The sequence below is a fragment of the Liolophura sinensis genome, chromosome 1, assembly GCF_032854445.1.
Source record: "Liolophura sinensis isolate JHLJ2023 chromosome 1, CUHK_Ljap_v2, whole genome shotgun sequence".
In the NCBI taxonomy this organism is placed as follows: domain Eukaryota; kingdom Metazoa; phylum Mollusca; class Polyplacophora; order Chitonida; family Chitonidae; genus Liolophura; species Liolophura sinensis.
The window spans coordinates 20,374,860-20,397,603 of NC_088295.1; the positions used below are offsets into that span (position 1 = coordinate 20,374,860).

At 39.3% G+C, this 22,744-nt stretch overlaps 1 protein-coding gene across 2 annotated transcripts; it reads left to right on the top strand.

Annotated features, from left to right (window-relative positions):
- Window positions 1-20: 20 nt before the first annotated feature.
- LOC135466621 (meiosis regulator and mRNA stability factor 1-like) lies at window positions 21-22,703 on the top strand. 2 transcript variants are annotated; one of them, XM_064744207.1, is made up of 24 exons: window positions 21-116; window positions 3,744-3,932; window positions 4,143-4,356; window positions 4,777-4,894; window positions 5,975-6,141; window positions 6,777-6,946; window positions 7,617-7,708; window positions 11,111-11,883; window positions 12,291-12,469; window positions 12,688-12,768; window positions 12,989-13,133; window positions 13,457-13,632; window positions 14,163-14,329; window positions 14,802-15,040; window positions 15,197-15,335; window positions 15,717-15,808; window positions 16,314-16,359; window positions 16,834-17,036; window positions 17,381-17,608; window positions 17,961-18,164; window positions 18,457-18,724; window positions 19,084-19,230; window positions 19,481-19,621; window positions 20,954-22,703. In XM_064744207.1, the coding sequence occupies exons 3-24, from the start codon at window positions 4,147-4,149 to the stop codon at window positions 21,643-21,645; spliced, it is 4,677 nt and encodes a 1,558-aa protein (XP_064600277.1). In that variant the 5' UTR covers window positions 21-116; window positions 3,744-3,932; window positions 4,143-4,146; the 3' UTR covers window positions 21,646-22,703. The 2 variants fall into 2 exon arrangements, with proteins under 2 accessions (XP_064600277.1, XP_064600287.1); XM_064744217.1 differs by lacking the exon at window positions 19,481-19,621.
- Window positions 22,704-22,744: the final 41 nt, after the last annotated feature.

Here is a 22,744-nt window from a genome sequence, read left to right on the forward strand (position 1 = left end):
CCCTGTGTGTTTCCGGCAAGGTAAGAGCTTCAAGTTGAAATGGCCGGATAGCAGAAAGCAGTTTTCTTTCCTTCTGACCATGCTTTAAACAGACAGGCTATGTAGTTTCTATTTAGGTTTGTATATTTCATTCTCGGGGGTACTTAAACGACAATTTAACTAAGTGTCATGTGTTGTTCGCCATTCAGTTATAAGCTTTACCCACCTCTGAGGTGACCGGCCTGTAGTCTGTATGTGTATCGGAAATTGGTGTCTGTATAATAAATGAGATAAACTGGAAGGACATTTAGGTGGTTTTTGACTGAAGAGCTAGATTAATGTGCCCATTTTCCAGCTGAACGTGACAGTGTCTTACAGTTGTGATTTACATTTGTGATTGTTTCTGTTTACATAGAAAGAATGTAGCACTGCCGTTAACAGTGCCACTTATTTTGGTTGATTATTAGCTGAAGAGATAGAGAATTGTTGTCTATACAGATGTAGTTCAATTTTGAATCGTTGAATTCAAAAATGTGAAAGGTCCATTCCGCAAGGCACTCTGCGGAATGAAGTGGGCCTGTAAATTCACCTTAAAACGGCTGTATAATGGGACCTTTATTACCACTCCTGCAATCCATTCGTAAGTCAAAATGCTGATGAAATGCACAGAAATATTTCCATGTCGCTCTTCAAAAAAACTTTGTGCTGTCATGTCGAGTCGAGTGTACTTAAATCTAGGATCTGCACTACAAAAGATACGCAAATCAACCTATCAAGACAAGACCATGCAATCACTCATAAATGACAACTTTAGCAGTCATTTCATCAGTTGTCATGGATGTAGAATAGAAAGAGCGATTTGCCCAGTCAGTCGAGTGAGAAAAATGATTTCTAAAAGCTTACGGCTATTGTGTATGCAGCTCTTTCGTTATCCGTGTTTTGGGGTCATGGGATCAGATATAATTTGGATTTTGGAATCACCCGATGCATCGCGCATGCACACTGCGATATTGAAGAGAGAAAAGTCAACACCTTATCAGGTTTTCTGCATATAACTAGTCTGAAATGGATGGAAACTTGCAGGAGTGATAGACAAGACCCATCTCTTCTCAGTGCACACCAGAAATCGGTTGTGCAGCCCTTTTGGAGTGGATTTAACAGCCCACTTAGTTCCGCAAAGTATCTTGCAGAATGGACCTACCACATGTTTGAATTCAACAATTAAATGTTGAGGCAGGTAAATATCAGAAATTGTTTAAGATAGACCTCAACGTAAAATTTATTTTAACTAATACAGATAGCGATAGTCTGATGTGAGAGAAAGGCAACTCCTAGATATGCTGAATCTTTTAGATTCTCTACATGTATTCAGATGTGGCAAATGCTTTAGGTTGAACCCACTGTCGGCCAATCAGTATTGGCAATAAGCCCAGACGGCGTTTCAGGGATCTCGCAAGTTCACGCAGGTATCGGCGAGACAGGAGGCCGAGAGGGCACTCACAAACTAACGCATCTAGCAGCGGGATTTACATTAGGTGCCAACAGCGCCGTTGAGTCAACAGTGAGATGTGTATTCAGTGTAGCAACTCCTGTAAAATAACATCTTTTATCTACATTAGTTTGCGAGAGACCACCCATGTGTCTTGTCAAAGTCTGTGGGGACTCATGAGATCCCTGAAATGCTGATTAGGCATATTGTGTAAGATCATCGTCACAGCTTTGAGTTGCCATTCACCGTGGCAGAATCGTCAAACGCTGTGTAATATTAAACTTCACTCTAGGGTTATCAAAAAAGTACATGGAGTAACTATAATTTCAAGTACAACTGATGCTGCTGAATGCTCCAGTTGCATATTAATAAGTTATAGTAAATTAACTGATCAGAAGTTTAACCGATCCACAGTCTTGACTGTGGATAATAGAATAGTTTGATTTATGAGGGAAATGAATACAGTAAGTTTTAGATTAAAACCAGGCAATGTTCTTTTAGCCACAGAGGCAGAGATCATGTTGGTTTTTTGTTTCCTTTTTCATGTTTTGGAACTGCAACACAGTTTGTGTGTTTGTCATCAGATGTTACACTGCTGGCTTATGGCTGAGGAATAGCAGTAAATTGGTTGACATACTGTACTAGTAAATTAAAACTGTTACTAGTGAACAAAGAGCAAAGACATTGGGCAGAAATGATCCAATCAGAAAGGACTACTGTCTATTGATGATTGTTTGAGTCACTAACATTTTCCTGTTACTTTGTATACATGCGTTGGTAGCTTATTTTTCACTGGAAATAAACCACACTCTGATTTGCATAGATTCGAGATCAGATTAACTCGTGCTCATGCAAACTCATACCCAAGCCAAGTCGTACCCAACTTTGTTGATGTTGTTCTCTACGTTATTCAAGTCGAACAAAACTTTAGCGATGTTTTCCCTACATCAGTCAAGCCGTACCTACTTTGGTCAAGTCGTACCCAGTAATAATTTATCACATGCTTTGGTGTATTATTTTATTGTTGCTTTGATTTGCTGAAGAATATGGTGCTAATCAACACTGTTAAATATGCTGCCTTGTCAAAATAACCTAGTTCAGGGATCTGTCCATCAATACATCCCACACTGAGTATATTTTTTTATGTAATCGACTTTTCAAATAGTAAGTAAGAGAAGCTTCTGAAATTCATAGATTGTAAAGAAGACACTTCCAAGATGTGCACATTATCTCCAATTTATATCCCAATTCATTTTTTTTTTTGGATCCTAGCCTTTGTCAATTTCTTTTCTGTTTAGCATGCCATTCTAATACAGGGCATAAATCACTCCAGCAGGAAGCAAGGGAAGCTTCTGAAACTCAGTGTGTTTGTAATACTTTTATTTAACATGTGCAAAGCATCTTAAGTTTGTATGACAAATTATTTTGTTCTTATTTGGCCATTTTCTATTCTTACATGTCATTCTGATATGGGTGTATTCATATGTAATCAGCTCTTTCTTCAGTAAGGAATGAATTTTTCTGGAATTCAGAAGGTTTGTGGTAGACACTTGTAGATGTGCACCGCAGGAAGGTCTTCCAGTAATGTGTGGACGGTCGTGAGTTTTCACTGGCTCTGCCAGGTTTCCTCCATCAGTAATGTTGGCCGTCCTCGTATCAGTGAAATATTCTTACGTAAAACTCCAGTCAAATAAATTGTAGATGTGTGCAATGTTGTCTGTGAGTACTCCTAGTATATTTTCCAGTGATATGTATGCTTTGGTTTCAAAAAACACAAGGTTTCAATGACTGGGGACCTTGATTTCCCCTGTTGCTTTTTTACATGGTGTCGGTACCAAGACACTATGTCAGCGATAACTCTTTGTGACTTAATGGATATTTGTGGCTTTTTTTCTGCTTCTAAAAATACATGAGCAAAGAAAAGGATATCACATCAGATCCATAATGTATGCATTCACTCAGAATTGTTGAAAAAGTTGCTTTAAATGTACCAGATATAGCCAGAAGACAGCTAATCCCTGTAAATAAAATTAAAACACTTTGGCAATGGGTTTGTCACTTCAGAGGATCAACTAGTGCACCAATCGAACAAAGGAATAATGAAATAATGGGAGGACTAACAGCGTCTGTAAGAATATGCCTATACCTTGATCATAGGCATATAAATGTGGTTGAATACATATTTTTAGCTCTCTGGTTAAGTGCGGCGATGATCATAGCTTTTAAACATGTGAAGCGACATGTGAAGTAAAAACCTGTTGATGAATATTTTCAGGTTTTAAAAGAAGGGAGGTGGGCTGCAAGAATTTGAGGGATGTTGAAAAGAAGAAGAAAAAAAAAAGCCCTGCCAGTGACCTAGTCATTTTAAACTCCTGTAACCCGAGAAGTGGGACAATTCTGCCTTGAGAAACAGCCTGTTTTTAATATTTTAATGACGCATCAGTTTTATCAAGTATTTTATGTGGTAAGTGATTTTTTCAGTTAGATGTGGATACCATGATATATTTAATCAAATACATGTACATGAATAATGAAAGAAAATTGTTTTTTGGGTCTGTGTTTTTTATATGCTTTATTGTTATTATTTAAGTTTGTACCAATTACTAATAAATTTTTGCTGAATAAACTAGAACATACAGTGATGTAATATCAGGTCTCTTTCTTTGCCTGACAGAATAATGACTATGGGTGAACTGCTTAAACTGAAGCCAATTGGGGTGTTCTGGGACATAGAAAACTGCTGTGTTCCACGCAACAGGTCAGCACTTTGCGTTGTCCAGAAAATAAGAGACTACTTCTTCTCTGGATATCGTGAAGCTGAGTTCATGTGTGTCTGTGACATCAACAAGGAAAGTAAACAGATCATACAAGAACTTAACTCTGCCCAGGTAATATATTCTAAGTCAATACAAATGTATCTCCTCAGAGGTGAAATATTCTAAACAAGATTATAGACCAACGTGACCAATTAAATAGATATTTTACCCCTATAAGAAATCTCATCTCTTCTTTAAACCATTTCATCCAAACTAACCCTCCTAATTTAAACAAAAAAGTGGTATTACTGATTCAAAGCAGCAAAAAGGTACCTGTATGCGTTAAATGTATAATGCAAATAATACTGTAACTGAAAGCAATATTAATGCATGTTTTATGGCAAACCCAGAGTAATCACTTCATGCTACGTGGAAGACAGCATTTAGACATTTGTTTGAAATTTGTCAGAGAGAAAATTATGCGTGTAAATCTTTCATTGTAAATCCTGATGGTGAGAATTAACAGGATTCCAAATAAATGTTGGTTCACAGATTAATGTTGTACACATTGATGCCGTTAGCAAGAATGCAGCAGATGACAAACTGCGACAAAGTATGCGTCGATTTTCTGATGCATATTCACCACCTGCCTCTGTTGTGCTGATATCAAGTAAGTTAAACAGAAAGAATTTCCAGGCCTGCACAGAGCACTATCTGACATCTTAACATCCTCATAGAGAAAAACATGCATATAATTTACAGATCTATGCATATAGGAATTCATTACATGCACTTGGTTGGCAGGGCCTCTGTGGTTAGTGTACCAGCGCAGCATGATGACCCTGGAGACTCTCACTTGATTGAAGTCCAACTCATGCTGGCTTCCTCTAGGGCCGTAATTGGGAAAGTCTGCCAGCCACCTATGGGTGCATTTGCCCTAGATGCTGCCCAGTTTCCTCCCACCATAATGCTGGCCGGCGTCATCGAATAAGTTAAATATTTTTGAGTACGGCATAAAACACCAATTAAATAAATAAACATATGCTTGGCTGGGCCAGGATTGACTCTATCAGCTGTGTTATCATGCTTTATACCTTAAGTTGATTCTCATTACATATTATATCTGTCTTCATGACCACAAAATATTATTTAGCCTTACTTAAGTTGTGCTTAATCACTTTAAACAGGGCTGCGTATGTCTTTAACATGGGCCTGACATACTAAGTATAGATAGTTACAATCAACTTATGAAAGCCTTGTGGAAATCACTTGTAGGTTACATACATGTATAAAACACTGTAGCAACCAGAAGTGAATATACAAGATCATTGTGGTAGTTTAAGAGCTTATTTCAGTTATTTTTGGCGAACAAATACATATCTTTAGTGTTAAAGTGATTTCAAATTTTGAGAAAATTATAAAGTAAATCATATAAATTTTACCAACTTTTTACTGGTACCAATTTTAAACGGTAGCATGTGCACGGATGAGGCTGAAATTATGTGAAGGGTAATTGTTTGGATCATTCGAAAATAATAGCAAAAAGTTGATTGGATATATATAAATTGATTTTTTTTCTAAAATCTCTGGTATACCCTCTTTAAGCACACAAACAATGTGAGTGCTTTGTGCAAGAAAGATTAAAGGCCTCATACGTGTTCTCAGAGACAAACCTATAATTCTGTGATGATTTATTTATTTTTCTTGAACTATTGTGAGCAGTTAGCTTAATGCTGTTGTTATTTTACAGGTGACATAAACTTTTCATCTGACCTCTCTGATTTAAGACACCGTAAGAATTTCCAGGTTATTCTCATACATGGCCCAATGGTGCATGATGCTCTTCTCGCTTGTGCTAATGAGACCTACTTGTTTGATGATCTGGTCAGAGATCTGCCCTTCAGAACCCTCTCAAAGGTAAAGCTACACAAGACTCTTTTGGGGGGGGGTGTTGCCTAAAATAAATTTCGGATTTTACCCCTGTGCAACTCAGGGATGGTATATGTCTGCGTGACCACAAGAATATCAGCTAGCCTTACTTAAGTTGTCTAAAGTTAAGTTGACTAAAACATACATCACTGGACTAGCAGGATTGCTCCATGTGTAAGTAAATGACTGCCTTTGGCCATATTACACAGAAAATATTAGATGTGTTGGTGCTACATCAATAAATGGTATGGAAATTCAATGTGCAGGCATGCAGTGTATTGGTACTTGCATGAAAAGAAAATGTAAAATTTTTATTTTCAAATAGGACATCTTTCCTTTAGACCATTGAGGTAAAATGTGTCAATTCAACTGCCCTGAATGAAACACAGCTTTTGGAGGGTTGTCAGGTATCTGTCTCTTTGTCAGGAAATTTATCAGGTACCTTGCTGGATTTAGTGGTTTTGCCAAGGCTTACTGATGAGGAAGAAAACTGGGAAAGAAAGAGTACATAAAATACTTTCAGATTAAATGCATATAATGAATGCTATAAAGAAAAGTTATTTCAAAATTGAACATGAGTATGAAAATGTAATGATCTGCAAACTTGGTCCACTCCATTTCAGGATGGTAATGGTTTACTGGAGGTGATGGTAACTGGCCTGCCACAAGGACGAGAGTCAAACAAAATCAAACACCGGCTCAAGCAGCTCTCAGCAAATTGTGGGGGGCGTGTAGTCAGGATCACAGCTGACTATGCGCTTCTTAAATTTCAAAGCAAAGATGCAGCTTTTAAGTAAGAGACATTGTATTATAATGATAATTGTTGCTGTGCTTCAGCATTACTGACTAATGAATTGTGAGGGAATGTTTGAAAAATAAACACCTTTAATATTGTAGAAGTTAAACTTGATCAATGTTTTTACTGTCATTTTGAAATATTCTTGTATATTTGGTAGCCTCCTGTTTTATAATATGTCTGTTAAGCCTTTTTTGGTTTACTTGACATTTGACCCTTGACCTTGCCATATTGGTCAGGTGTTGGCCAGTAGAATTGTTTCTTGTGCTAGAATTTGCATATCAGAGCACTTCTTGGGAGGTGACACAACTGGCTTATACCATTTATGTGAGGGGTGAGTCTTAGAATTACATGTCCTTTAGATGAATTACTGAAACATGTTTTGACCCTTACTGTCCTGTATTTCTTGAGTGGACTCTACCGGTAAATGCTGTGGGGATTAAGAAATTTTGAACTTGGGGTTGGCATGCTTTCCATGTGTTGCTGCAGAAGCACATGTTTTAGGTGGAATACAACAGTGTAAAAGAGATAAATATGTAGGCTTTCCTATCCAGTCTCTTGGGGATTTTGCTTTTAAACACCATGCAACCATGCTGGTAGTGTAATGTCAATTTTAGCCATGCTGTTTTTAACTTCTGAAAGTATCTGTTGGTGTGAAATTTTACAGGGCTAAGAAAAGAATGGATGGTGAGGATGTGTATGGCTGTAAGATAAGTGTGGACTTTGCTGCAGCTATTGAAGCTCTACCTGTTAAACCTGGTAAGACATTTTTGCATTAAGATATGTATTTGTTTCAAGATTCTGCCATATCTGTTTGACATTTGCTACTTTGAGTTTTTCATGCAAGGCCTACACATATAATTCCTAAAACATTTTATAAGGCCATGCATAAATGTGCACAAATAATTTGAGGTGTCTGGAAGAAATATACGGGACCAGTCCCCATTTACATACACCGCTGCTTGACATATCCACTAGGAATGTGAAATATATGAAAAAGTATCAATTCAGTTTAATTACCTACCATGTACATGTAAAATTTGCCAACCACCCAGAAGCCACGCAACAGCTAACTATTAAAAAGTTCTCAAAGTACTCAAAATTTCTTTGTTTTACGATAAATTTGAGCTAAGTTTTGGCAAATCTCGTCTTTTTGCTATCAGCGGTGTGGCACGTTTCTTGAAAAGTTGATGAAATGAAAGTGAGACTCTTCAATGCTATTCTCCATGCTGCACATGTGCGAAAAATTCCATTTGGCTCTGTGTGGATAAAAAGGCAAAAAAAAAAAAACCCTGGGTTTTGTAGATAAACTTTCTCACAATGCTGCCATCCTAAACTAGAAGGAACCCAGTTTTGGTTTTTGTCAGTATCGCTAGGCGAAACAAAGTGAGGGCAGAGGGTTTTTACCTGGCCAAAAATCTGTGATGTAGGCAATCAATTAAGTCAAAGACCATGTGGGCAGGATTTTTACCTGCCAGGGAGCTTACAGCTGTCAACAGTATTAGTGATGGGCACCAGGTGAGTTGGTATCCCAACTCACCTAACTTCGTGGAAACTTGACGCCAGATTTGGCCCAACCAGGCTAGCCCCTACACGCAACAAGATAAACTATGGCATTTTATGTGTGGCTTTACGGAAAAGTATGAAAGCATTAAAAATAAGTGTGTAACAGCTTGCGAGAACAAAAATACCAGTTTTTGAAGTGACTTTCTGAGAAAGTGGCTAAGGTTGTAGAACATTTGTCTTACTGTAATCGGGCCTGTATGTCATAACCTAGGAGTGGTTTCAGATTAAGTTGTAAAACCAGATCAGGTAAGATTTACTTTTTTGTTGGAGCACATTGAAGATAATTTTATTCTGGATGGTACTAGCTATGTTCTCTGAGAGAAATAAACTATGATTTGGATTGGATTAGAGTGTTTACCTAGCTGAAAGGTATTACATAACCAGCTACAACAAAGGAAAAGATCACGTGGTATGGAATTTACCTGTACAGGTAGTCTTTGGTACTTAGCCTCAGATGCAGGTGGGGCTCGACCAGGTAGTTTGGATAGTGTAGACCAAATGATACTTGAATAACAAAAATGGATTACACTGTCACATTAAATGATTCTGAAGATTGTTCTATTTTAGCATCACCCATGAGACGATTTTCAACATGAAATTTCAATAAATCCTTAACTACAAAACTATTTTGTACTTATTTACTAAATACTCGATTTCTGTGTTCATGATAAATGATGCACAGCATAATTAGGAAATGGTTTAAGGAAACAAGCCTTTCAAAATGCCACGTCTTCATAAAGTGTAGCTTTATCAGCATTCACATACTTCTATCCTAAGGCAGCTGTGTGGCTGACATTCCTGTGCGTGAAATTGTCTCAATCCTCTTGTGCGTACCATGCCAAATGTTTGTCACTGAAATTATTGACATTTAGGGATGCTTTCAATGATATTCCCAAACCAAATTAAAGATACATTTTTTTGTTATCAAACCTTTATATTTGTAAAGATTTGATTTGATTTGATTTCCAAAAATATTTATTTTGTGATATGCAAGATAGTTTGGGCAAGAAGGGTAGCAAAGGGCAGATAACCCTTACGACATGGCAGAGGAATAACCGTAACCTTGTTATTTTACAGCTTTAAAAAAAGGGACAAATAAAAAGCATTCAGTTTTGTGCTGGGTATATAATAATTTTTGTTTGAATACATATTCACTTTAGTTCTTCCAAAAAATAAGATGGGACAAATGTTGAAAAGAAATGTTGAATCAAGTTTAATTCTTTGTCTAGACTGGACTGCAAAGCAACAAAATAGGCTCCAGTTACGCAGGATGCCCTTTTGAGCATGTGCAGAACAGGAAGTTAAAATTAAGCAGACTGCAGGCTGTAAAATCACTTCATGAACTATTTTGTCGCAGACCATTTCTTTGAATATATAAATAAATGAAGCTGTAGACTTAGTAATTTAAATCGCACATTGGCTCTTTATTTTAATTACTTTCCACTCCGAAATTCCACCCAATTTAGAGCTTAACGCTTTTTCTGACTACACCTTATTACACAAGCCTTGAAGCGATCAGTCTACAGCTTCATTTATTTCATGGCTTTAAATAGTAAGAATGGTTTCAATTTCATATGGTAACTGCAGTAAGCGGTGCTGTCAGCATAAAGTGAGGTCAGCGTTTGAGGCATTTTGACCCTAGACACTACCAGCACCACTTGACCGCAATTGGGAATGCTATCATATTAAAATGAAACGCCCACAGTAAGACTGAGAAAGGCAACCAAATTTACCTTGATCTGAATGCTTCTCAAGTTAGGGCATACTTCCTCAAACTCAAAACGCCTGCCCCGATAGCACAGTTGGTAGAGCGTCCGCTTCGGGAGCAGTAGATCCAGGGTCAGTCCTTGGTAGAGTCACACCTAAGACCTTAAAAGAGGAAATTGTAACTTCCTTGCTTGGCGTTTGGCATGAAGGGATAGTGGAACGACTGGTTGACCCATATCAATATAATGGCTCGGGCGGTGCAGCTTACTTGCCTTCGGTAAGTCATCTCCGCGAAGGTCATAATTTTTTTTTTGAAGTGTATTTCAACGCAACCGCATTTGAATCCCACCATGCATCAGCCGTTTCTCAAATGTTAGCTGCGCAATACAGAAAAAAAAATACATGGCTGCGCAGATACTTTGCGTAATGTTAGAGATGGAAGAAAAGTGTAAAGTGCCATGGAAACTTGCTATAGGGAAGTTGCATACTTGTAGTTAATGGACTTCTGGCGATGTATATTCTGCAGAATTACAAGTATTGACAGGAATTTTTTAAACCTGAGGTTGCTATCGATTGTTAGCTGTTGACCCCTTTCCCAGATGCTCATGGTCAAGAGCAGATTCTTTACTGAACTAATGTCATACCCTCAGCTACATGATGTAATCCTCCGCTTAACAAAACCTCCAGTGCACACTGGTTCGATCCTACATGTGTGCATACAGACCATTGCTGCACTAGGCTTATATTTTATCAATTTAGATTGTAGTAATGAATTAAGTGGGCAAGATCTCCAATAAGCAGTATGAAGTTGTGATCATAGATGACTTGCCTTGCATTTAGTGTGTTGGTTTTTAAAATCAACAATATGAATTTCTGTTCGGCTTTCAGGAACACAGCCAAATGTAAATCGCCCAGAGTACAACACGACACATCCTGTGCATGTTCCCTACCCCCAGAGCCCGTGTAGGTACAGACCCAGCAAACCTACCACCTACTACAGACCCTCGTACACTGCTCCCATCACGGAACCGCCATACTTGGACAGGGGAGGTAGCTATTACAACAGGCACTCCCCGAACTGCCACCAGCAGCGTACGCCGCCCAAATCCTACCCAACTAAACCACTGTATGAAATGTTCAAGCGCCCGCTGTACCAGGAGGAGCCCTACAAGCCAGAGCATGACCCAAACCACCCCAGTATAGGCAGCACAGGTGTAGACAGTTTCTACAACCATCATGTATACCCTAGCTTTGAGCCCAACTACCAACACGGTCACAATTACAACAGTTACCATGGTAGTGAGCACCAACAGAGCAGTTGGCCTCCTTCCCCAGACTCCAGGAACGGCTATCCTGGGCGGAGAAGTCCTCGTGCTAGCCCATATTACCACCCCTTCAGAACTCCCTTCTCTCCCTACTTTCAGGAGCCTCTCTTTAACCGTTACTCTCCGGTCTACCCTCCAGAGACTGGGTTCCAGCCTATCCGCTATCCAACTCCTCCCCCGCGCCCCTCAAGTGCTCCCACAGTGGACAACACCTCATCGTCGTACTACACAGATGCTAATGGGCCTGTAGAACTAGCAGTCAGTAACCTGGACTACAACATCACAGCCAAGGAGTGGAGGAAAATCCTCTTCACAACGTTCCATCCTCAGGTCAAGGTAAATCTTCACTCAGTCTTAAAGCTCTTAATTTTGAGAAAATAAATGTAAGTGTTCAAAAGATTGTAGACATAATGTATTGTGTCCTGGTTGTGTTGATTTGTGAGGCATCTGGTAGAATGCAGTGGTTGACTTGGAGATCTGCCCTCTTGCCTCCACTTATCAATTTGGTCACTTCAGCAGTGCTTGGTGCATGAAACAAAGCACCAGTGAAAGTATTTGGTGATGCATCATATACAGATTGTGCCGGATTTACAAAGGCAAGCCTCTTGATGCTAGGTTTAAGTCTGTTGGCACTGTTGGATGTTGCAGATCAGGATTTTTCCCATTTTCTTAAGAATTTGTTAGTTTTTAATCAAGTTTTAAGCATGTCCAGTTTCTCAACTTTCTGGTTTGGATTTCTCCAGGTGCTGAATGTGTACGTGAAGACCCAGCCAGACAACACCAGCATTGGCATGGTCAAAGTGCCCAGTGTGGAGGAGGCTAGGTTTGCCATCTCGCAGTTCCACAGGAAAAAGATAGGCTACAAAAGGATTCATGTGGCTCTTAAGAATGAGGATAGTCAGCAGACAGCCACTAACATCAGGTGAGTTTCATTCAGTGATACTAATTATAATTGTTGAATGTACCTGTGTTTTATTTTCATAACTTATAAAATGTATATCGGAGACGATTGGCAATGTTCATGTTTCCATTTGCTATTCACAAAGAGAATACTTCGTTTTGAATATTAAATTATGGTGTATTAATAGTAATAATAATGAACAAAATTTTCTGCTGGTTAAAACTGTTTTGGTGTTTTAGGGCCGAGGCCACGGCACTACTGATGGAAGCTAAGGGACATGTTCTTCCACTTTTTAAATTCATTGAACTTTTTGACAAAAGGTAAGCTTTAAGATGCAGCCCCACTGTCATCGGAGACTACACCTAAATGATAGCAGATATACATGTATGCATTTACACTGATCTTTGGCCTAGCTAACCTACCTATCTATACATTACCAGTAAAATGTGTGTGTGAATAAGGTCTTATCCTCGATTTTTTGAAAACCTTTACATATAGATAAAAGCTTTCCCTGACTACAACATGTTGTCGTGGTTGTAGATATCATCGTTCCATCAGTGTGTGCGAGTTGTATAAAATGAAAGACATCATAGATATCCGTGAGCAGGGTGGTGCTGGTAGGATGGTGTATCTGTTGGAGGATGTCCGCAGTACCCCCTCCCCGCAGGATAATGCAGACATGGAGGTGAGGTCTGGTGGTGGTGTACAGGTGAAGATATTGTATCCAGTCCAAAAGGAAGTATTCCTACAAATTTCTAGCTTAGATCGCTGTTGGTTTGCTTTGGGCTTCTACAAAAATTGCTGCCAGATTTCCTACTTACTTTCCCAGTGTTGAAAAGTTTCAAAATAGTTTGCAGAATGTCTGTTTTTGTATTTTCATTTGTTTGCGATTGAAGCTAATTAAAGTAGACCATTCTGTTTGCGGCATAGGAGTTTAATGCAACTTTCCTACATGGTGATATTTCATTCCAAGTTCATATGTAATCATACATATATGTCTATTTTCAGATTCAAGAAATCCTTGAAGTGCCTGTATGTCTGATCCATTGTCCCGAAGGCAGCACTGGTTATGTAGAGGCCCTCAACTGCACCATGCTGCCCAACGTCAACATTCAAATGAAGACATTCGCAGCTCAGGTTCATACTATGTTACAGTCACATGAAGGCAACATGGCACTCATGAGGTGAGATTCACATGGTCTGCAAGATGACTTTAAATCTGGTGTAGGTAGTCCAGGAAAATGTCAGCAGGTATTTACTGATAGTAAATACAGATCTACTGATCTAGGTCTCTAGGCCGTGCTTCTCAAAAGTTAAAAATTTCATCAGCTTTGAGAAACAGTGGCTTTGTCATGATGGCCTGTAAGTGGAAGTTAGCCCCAGTGTGTGCTGTGGTTTAATGTCAGTAATAATCATTACATAACTGTTCACTATGTCTAATAAATCCGTAGCAGTCCATCTGATGGGTTTCGAGTCACTGCCTGTTTCTATCTTCCCGAAATTGCCAAGATTTCAGACTGCCTCCATGCATGTCTTTGCCAGTGAGATGCTTAATAAAGCCAAAGCATGCAACGAGACTGAAAAAGTACACTGCGTGATATTTTTGTCACGAAGAGCTTTATGTGGGAGCTTCTCTGGTAACAATTTTTTGGAGGCCAAATTTAGTTTGAATACCAGTTACAATTGATCATGTTGCAAATATTGTCCTTTCCAGCTTCGTGGCCTGCTATGAGGCGGAGTTCTCCCCCCTTGATCCCTGTGAGGATGGTGGTGTTCCCTTGGAGCATCTCATCAGCTGTGTACCAGGTACTCAGATTGTCATGTCAAAAACCGGTGTCAAGAAGGTGCAGTGGATGGAGAACAAACCCATTCTCCCCAATGGTATGTTTGCAAGTTTAACTTCCATTGTTTCACTGTTTCGATTTGTTTGTTTGATTGGTGTTTACACTGTACTCAAGACTATTTTACTTATACGACGGCAGCCAGCATTATGATGGGAGGAAACCGGTTCGAGCCCGGGGGGAAACCCACAACCATATGCAGACATTCCCATGCATGATCCGAAAGGAAGCTACCATAAGCTTTTGGTATTAGGATTTGAACTCACCATGACTGCATTGGAGGGAGGCTCTTGGGTAATCATGCCACGCTTCAAGGTTTTGATAGTTTATTTGCCATTTTGCAACTTTAAATGTATGTCTATCCTCCAGCAATGAAGAATTACACAGCAAAAAAAAGAATATTTGAGTGTCAGGTAGTGTTGAAAATATTGTTATAATACTTCAAAATTGACAGGGTGCTTTAAAACCTGAATACTTCAACAGTACTCAAATTTGGTTTCTCTTCCTGGCAGGTATCCTGACTGACCTACCAGACGTGCTGCGAGCATCTAGCAGTCCTTTATTGACTCAACAGATGAGTCAGATCAGTCGTGAGATCGTGGACCTCCTCAAGCATCATCCACAATGTCGTATGCCTTTTAGCAAGTTCATCCCTGCTTACCACCACCACTTTGGACGGCAGTGCAGGGTGGCAGACTATGGGTATACTAAGCTATATGAGCTGTTTGATGCTCTACCACATGTACTGCAGGTTAGTCTCTGTATGGTTGCTTTAGTCATGTTTTTCTTAGCATGTTTATATCTTGATCTAAAATAATACCAGTTTGGTGTGCAGGATTTTTGATCATCGGCACAATTATGGTAAAAATGAAAATGATTTACAGATGTTTTTTGCATGCATTTTCAGGTGATGGGGACAGGAGATCGACGGATTCTTACCCTTAGCCACAGAGCCCAGGTAAGACGGTTCACCACAGACCTGCTGAGGATACTCAAGGCTCATTCTGCTAAACAGATCCAGCTCTCTGACCTGGCAGAATGCTATGGTAAGTGAAAGTATTTAAAGCCGAAGCAGCCTTTGTCCATGTTGGTTAGTGTACTGCGAGTAGAGTAGACATGATAAATGACCGAAAATTTAGCCTGAAAAGTGCAGTTTTAGAGGCAAATATGTCAGAAAATATTGCTTTTGTTGCTGAAACTTATATTTTTCCAGTTGATTATTCCTGTACCTTCCAAATAAAGCTTTAAACACCTTTCTCACATCAACAGAACTCCTACAATCTATGAAAAAGATTCATGTTAATCATGAACAAAATTTTAGGTCAGTTACCCTAATTTGACTGGGTGACAAAATTAGATTGAAATCCAGTTTAACCAGAATTATTGTGATGTTGGCATATTGTAGTCTCATTTTTTTCTGATTTCAGAGAAGGTGATTGGTAAGCCGCTGGATATTTGTGAGTATGGAATGTGTTGTCCTGAAGACCTGCTTACAGAAATTCCTGCTACAACAATTCTGGTGAGACCTGCGTATTCTCCTGCCAACTGCATAGTCCGTGCTGAGTACTGAACACAATTCATTCCCTGAGCATACCTGGTGTTCAGGGTGTGCATCGTTCTCCAATATAGGGCAGCTGTACTTTATACCTATTTCTCTGTGACAAAATAGCAGGAAAGAGCTATATTACTTTTTGACATGAGCGTGGTAGACATGAAACATTCTCTTATTTTTGCCAAATGACCCCACCATAATAAATAAGTGTGAACATTGAGGATGCGATCCTTGTCTGAAATGCTGGTTGGGAGTTCTGTTAATTGGCTCTGCCTGACCACCTCATCTGTCGTGCTGGAAAGTTCTCCATTGTGTTATTAGTCATGTAATGAAAAATTTTCCAACAAGACATGAATGTTATTAGTTGAATTGTAATGTAGCATCTTTCCACAGGAATGATTTGATACTTCGAAGGATGGAATTTTTGACGCTAAATTCAACGTATGAATTTTTTTTTTTTTTTTTTCTCCAGACCAGCTACACAGAAGCAGGAACGATTTTGGCTATTCCTCGGCGAGGTATGGTGAATTGCAGCATGGGTAAAAATAGTACATAGACCTCTAATAATTTTAATACCTTGTTCAGACTAGTTGGAAGATAGTTTGTTGTGGAACCATTAAAACTATGGTGTGGAAAATGATTAACAATCTCTAAACCTAGATCAGGCCCTGGCGATGTTGTACTTCCCTAGCAATCATCAGTCGGATTGTGCTATTGTCTGGAAGGCCAGCTTAAAACCATATGTACAGAACCGTTTCACAAAGAGCTCTAAACTTATGTACCTATTATTGACCCATAGGCTAATCAAGATGAATTTTTTCTTTCCACTATTCACAAAATTGAAATTTGAAGAGATTAAAACAAAATAAAAAAAAAAATTTCGGTTTGAATCACTATTGCCATTTTATAGGGTTAAGAGTCTTTTACGATAGGCACAGGTGGCCAGAATGTAGACTTTGATGCTTGTAACAAAGTAAATGTACTGTGTACAGATCAAACTTCTGAGGAAGTGGAGCGTACCAAACAGTTCTCCCTGGAGGTTGTGGATCTGCTCAAGCATAACCCACAGTGTCGTATGCCATTCAACAAGTTCATTCCTGCCTATCATCACCACTTCGGGCGCCAGTGTCGGGTCTCGGACTATGGCTTTGCTAAACTCATTGAACTGTTTGAGGCTATTCCACATGTGGTGGAGGTATTTATTTGCGGATTATCTTTTCAAATAGTATTAATAATCTGAGATTAATAGCCTTTTATCATTGTACTTGAACCCAGAGGACCCAAATGGTACAATGGGTGTAGGACTCGGGTTGTACATGCATCTGGTAAAGTAACTGTTAATAGTCGATACCAAGTTGTGTATTGTTCATCTCCAGTAAGAAGCAGCTTGGTCATGGGGTCAAGGTTGTGGCCTTTCAGTCACTAGATCAGTTAAAATGTGGGTCCTATTTGTGAATGACACTGAAAACTTACCTGTATGTAAAAGATAACTGTCATTCAAGTTCATTTGATTTTTTTTTTGTACATGTGGTTATCCAGCTTGAAGATGAAGGGGAGGAGCGGTTTGTGAGACTGACAGAGCCAGAGCTAAAGAAGGTCTTGTCCGAGCAGGTGGTCAAGTTGTTGGGGCTTCAGTACAATGGTCAGCTCTCCCTGGACAACTTCTACAGGGTCTTCACCTGCCACTTTGGCTTCACTCTGCGTCTGCGGGATTTCAAAGCTTCATCCATTAAAGAACTGCTGGCTCAGCTGAAGCATGTGGTTCGGGTAAGAAAAGAGATTTTTTTTGAGGAACTGATGGGACGTTTAACCCTGTTCACCAGTGCATTGACAACACCCGATTTGGATTTTTTCGAATACCTGACACTGTACTTTCTTGAGTGCTTTGCAGTAGTCCTAGAAAGTGTGAAGTTTATGAGCGGTTGTGGTGTAAAGATTCTTACCTTTATAGTTAGGTGCTACTAATATCGTGCTTGGCCATCACTGATGCCTAAGGAATTGCATTAAAGTGTAATTTGGGTTGCAGATTTATTGGTGTTGTAATAAGTGAAGTGTTAGGATGAGTGTAAATGAGAAACTAGGCTCCCCCAACCTCCTGTCACAAATCTCCTCTGTTTAGATTGATGTTCAAGATGGTGTCGAGTATGTGGTTCTGTGTCGTCAAAGTCACTTCCCCAAACTAGCCAGACAGATTCTCCAGCTGTTGATGAACCAGAGCAGTGGTAGTCTCCCCTTGGTGGAGCTCTGTAGTCGGTACAAGACCAGCTTTGGTACAGACTGTGATGTGGGTCAGATCAGAGAGGAACTCCTTGACTTTGTTCAGGTATTTCATAAGACAATTCTGTTTCTTTTTCATAAGGTATGCCACGTCAGACATGTTGACTAAAGCACAAGATCACAACAGTGGCCCTTTGGCAGTTGTCATTACATATAAATAGCTGTGTTTAGTTTTTTTACTGAAGATTTTGCTTTGTGACATTGTGAAAGATTTCCCTTGATTTTCGAATGCAGAATTAAAGGAATCTCCTGCACATAAATGTTCAAGAACACATGCTCTAGGAATGTGTGATGGAATCTCGTACTAGCATGTTGACAGTACTAGTTGTTGGTTGCAGGTGACTGGCGGGGAAGAGTCTGCAGTTATCAGTCTCACACCACTACAGATATTTGCCAGAGATGTCAGAATTCTCCTCAAAGCTCACAATGGCAAAATCCTGTTGCACATGTTCGAGTCAACTTTCCAGGACCACTTTGGTGTGGAGATCAAGCCGGCCCTGTATGGATTCCCCACAGTGGTGGATCTGCTGGCAGCCATTCCCCATGTGGTGCTGCTGAGGGGCAGGGGACAGAGCAGATTGGCCATGTTGTCACATGATATGCAGGGTAGGTCCCCTATATTGAGTGACTTGTAAAGTTTAATGCGACATGATTTATCAGATCTGCTTCTCGGCATAAACTATCCCATGGTTCTGGGGATGGCAGGTGGGTAGGGTACATGTAACTATAAAATATTTGACAGGGTTCTTTTTTGGAAAACAGAGCTCAGGAATAGTGCTGAGCAGTAATTATATGTAACAGCCGTATCTCCTGAAAGCTACTGGCTACTTATGGAGGGGGTAATGAGGATCTGATGTTCTGTACATTTGTCTTGCTTCTAAGGTGTAGAAATTTGAAGGTTGGTTGAAAGCATGTGTTTCACCGAAATGTCATTCCTGTGATGCCTTTCATTTTGCACTTTGCAGATGTTCCCCCTATCTGTGGTTCCCCACCACTTAACTTCCTATCCAGTCCTCCCAAACTGATGGTCATTTCTCCCCCCAGAGAGCCTCAGCCCAGCAGAACCCCCTCCAAATCACCCTCCAATGACTCTGGTGTCATGGATACTCAAGGTCAGTACCTGTCTGGTGTTCTACTTGGTAATTTGGATGTTGAAGTTTCCACATCCAGTGTTTCTGCTTGCGTTTTTCAATAATGGCACTTTAATCCTCTAATGAGAGGAATAAACAAATGATAAATAAAACCTGGCATAATGTTCATCTAGTATGCAAACATGTTCTGAACTGTTCATGGCTGTCAAATCTCGGCAGAAGGTTGGGGACTAAATAAATGAATGAAGATTACTGTCCTAATTTATTCCAGAAGAGAGCAACCAAAAAATAGATGTAAAGGTTGCCTCCCCTGTTGATCTTCTGTCTGGCCCAGTTCCTTCTGCCATACCATCTCCGGAGTTACGGCCTGGTGATGTTCGTAAAGATCTCATGAGATTTGAATCCCCAATAGGTGATTTCTAATGTTTTTTTTTTTTTTTGAGATTGAGACACTTTGCTTTTTTCGCTCCTGACAGCAAGTTTTCTTAATAGCGCACCATCACTTGGTAACAGACCGATTAAATAGACATCATAGATGCCAAGCCTTTTATTTTGATTATAAATATTTTCCAAAAGAACCTACACTGATTCTGACAACTTATACCATGTCTAAAGGAGCTGTAATATCACTGGTGTAAATGTTATTGGTTGTGAATTTCAAGATAAAAACTGATAAAAACTGAAATGTCTTTTAATTCACGGGCATTAACTTTCGCGGATTTGGTAAGAAAACACATTCGTGGGAATCGGCTTTCGCGGATCTAATTTTTGGACAACTTATTAACGAAAATCAAACTTCAATACAGAAACATCAAGTTAGAGAACAACTCGAGCATTCAAGTGACAGCGTTATCATTTAAACATGTTTGTACCTCTGAGGTGACAAAAGTTCTATACAATACAGTAACTTGATCAGACAAAGGAATTTAATCCTCCTAAGCTTTTAGTCTTTTGAAAACTGTTAATCTTTATTACGAAGCCCTTACCTGTTGTGTGAGCAAATATTCGTGCCACTCACTCCGGGAGACTAAGGATTAAATGTGATTTAAATAAATTCCACTGTTTAATTCTCATGCATCAACAGTGTGAGTGAAACTGAGTATACTGTGACAGATTTGAGTAAATTTCTCAGAAATCATCATTATAAAAAGGAAGTTTGAAGTGCGGAAACCCCCCGAGCGATATCGGGCGCGTCGGAAAGGTAATCTGACTGGAAGGCAAGTACAGTTGATAAAAAAAAAACAGCCTCTTCATCGTATGTATATCGTATCACGTACACACGTCCAGCACAAATTATCGATTTGTAGGTCTCTGAGGCAATAAAACAACAACATTGCAGTGTGGCGCTACTTAGACGGAGATAAGCCTCCTGAAAAGAAAGCAAGACTAACTGACGATCAATTAAGCTAGATTTGTGAAAGCCGGAATACATTTTGATTAGGTATTTCTAATTAACATGTTTGAAAAAGTATTAGAACTGAGGTGCTTAACGAATTTTTAACTGTAACGCATGCTACATTAATAAATTACTTACATGGGTTTTATATTTGATGGCACTTATTTTCGCGGAAATGTTTGCCATGAAATCCACGAATGTTAGTACCACGTGAAAAAGGCATTTACAGTATTGTTAATTACCAGAGAAATGTAAATTTCTTTTGTGACATGTAGTTCTGAGTTGTTCAACAGGTGGCACTATCTGCTCATGTTTCATCAAAACCTTTGATATATTCTGCATTTACAGATGAGACAGAGTTGCTATGGCAGCTGACTGATGAAGAGAAGAAAGGACAGAAAACTCCTTTATGTAAAACTCCAACGTCTGAGTTACTTCATTTTGCTGCCCAATGTCTTCAGCCTGATGGTTCGGAAGAGATTGTAGAAGCTGGGCTCCACGAGAACCCAGTGACCCAGTCAGGTGGTTTCCGTAGGACACTGCCGAGTCATTCCACACCAACAGGACAGGACAAATATGAAGGCAAAATCTCTGAGCTGGAGAAAAGCGGCGATGACACGGTACAAGAGTTGTCCGAGGCTTTCTCCAAAGGCTGGTGGAAGGAGAGTGGACAATCAACTGGCAAGGACGAGAGAGAAATCATGGACACCACGGCAGATTCTCTAAACATATCGGCAGTGAAGGGGGAGACCCTGCCCTTCTCCTCTTACCTGCGTGTGGACGCTGGCAATGGTGGTGAGGGTTTGAGTGAAGCCAAATCAACGACCGCCTCCTCACCATGCGGGGACTCGGGCATCAGGAGCCAGGACGTCTCGGAAAGCTCATTCCAGGACGACAATCCTGTGGAGACGAGCTCTATGAAGTCAGATCAGAGCATAGGCATGACCCACCTCAACATTACTCCTAAAACCTCTCCCAGAAAATCACCTCGTAAACCACGAATAGCAGCAAAGTTCCTGGTGCCTATTGATTCCACTTAACATTATTCTAAGAAAACTATTTCGCAAGATGGGACCCTGTTTTATGCAGTTTCATGTCTCTACTTACAAACTAAATGACAATTTTTCATAGTTTTCCCTAAGTGCTTATTTGTTTTTTTTTTCTTTTTTACTTTTGTTTTTTTTTTTGTTTGAAACGGTTGTTGAATGTTGCATGAGAAGATGCATGGAAGAAATAGATTCTGATTTGTGGACTTACGAATTGTATACTATGTGCAACATTTTTCATTTGGATTAAGTTTTAGGTTTAGTAGTTGAGAAACTAATTTGTAAATGTTTACCATGACTTAAAACACTCATGGGACTTTTGATATAAGAAAATATACAAAAACAACTTTTTGAAATATTTTTCAATTAATCACTGAAAGTGTACCTTGTCTAGGTAAATTACAACTAGGGTTAAATTGAAAAAAAAACAATAGTAAAGACTTAGGTCTTGCATGTCCTTAAATGACATGGTAAATGAAGAAAATTCATTATGCACCAAAGTTTGCATCCTCCGATAATGTATTGAGGTTTTTGTAGTGGTATACTTGATATGTATTGTTTTGGTGTTCTGCTTAAAAAAATAACCTTATTAAAGGTTGATGGCTACTAAAGTTGATTTATGGCATTAACTGTTAGGCTTAGCAGTGTGAAAATGAATTTTGTTTTTAGCTTAACATTCTGGTAAATTAAACATGATGTTCATTTCAATTTGATTGTATAATATTTATGGATCAGTTTTTGTTCTTTCCTTGTAAAATTTATGAATTGAGTTTTACTTTTGTGCATACTACTGTCCCGCATGATTTCTTTTGTAGTATTGGGACTTTGTGTGAGTTGGTCACTTTGTTTTTGACCTTATCAGGTTAGGGAGGATCTGATAAACTTTCAGGTCAGTTACTCTGGTACTGGCAACTGGTCGAAGCCTTACTAGTCAGCTGTACTACTGACTAGGGGGATGCTGGGTACGCAAGTATGCCATAGATCCCTTCAAGGTGGACCAGTTTGCAATGAGCTCGCATATCCCACAGACATTTTTTTTCCTTTAGTTTTTTTTTTTTTTTTTTTTTTTGTGGGCTCATTCAGGTCTCATATG

Bases quoted from the DNA above. Each gene is read 5' to 3' on its own strand.
- LOC135466621 (XM_064744207.1), top strand. From the start codon at position 4,147: ATGACTATGGGTGAACTGCTTAAACTGAAGCCAATTGGGGTGTTCTGG. The intron at 4,357-4,776 runs GTAATATATTCT...GTTGGTTCACAG, and splicing joins AAGAACTTAACTCTGCCCAG to ATTAATGTTGTACACATTGA. The intron at 7,709-11,110 runs GTAAGACATTTT...TTCGGCTTTCAG, and splicing joins AGCTCTACCTGTTAAACCTG to GAACACAGCCAAATGTAAAT.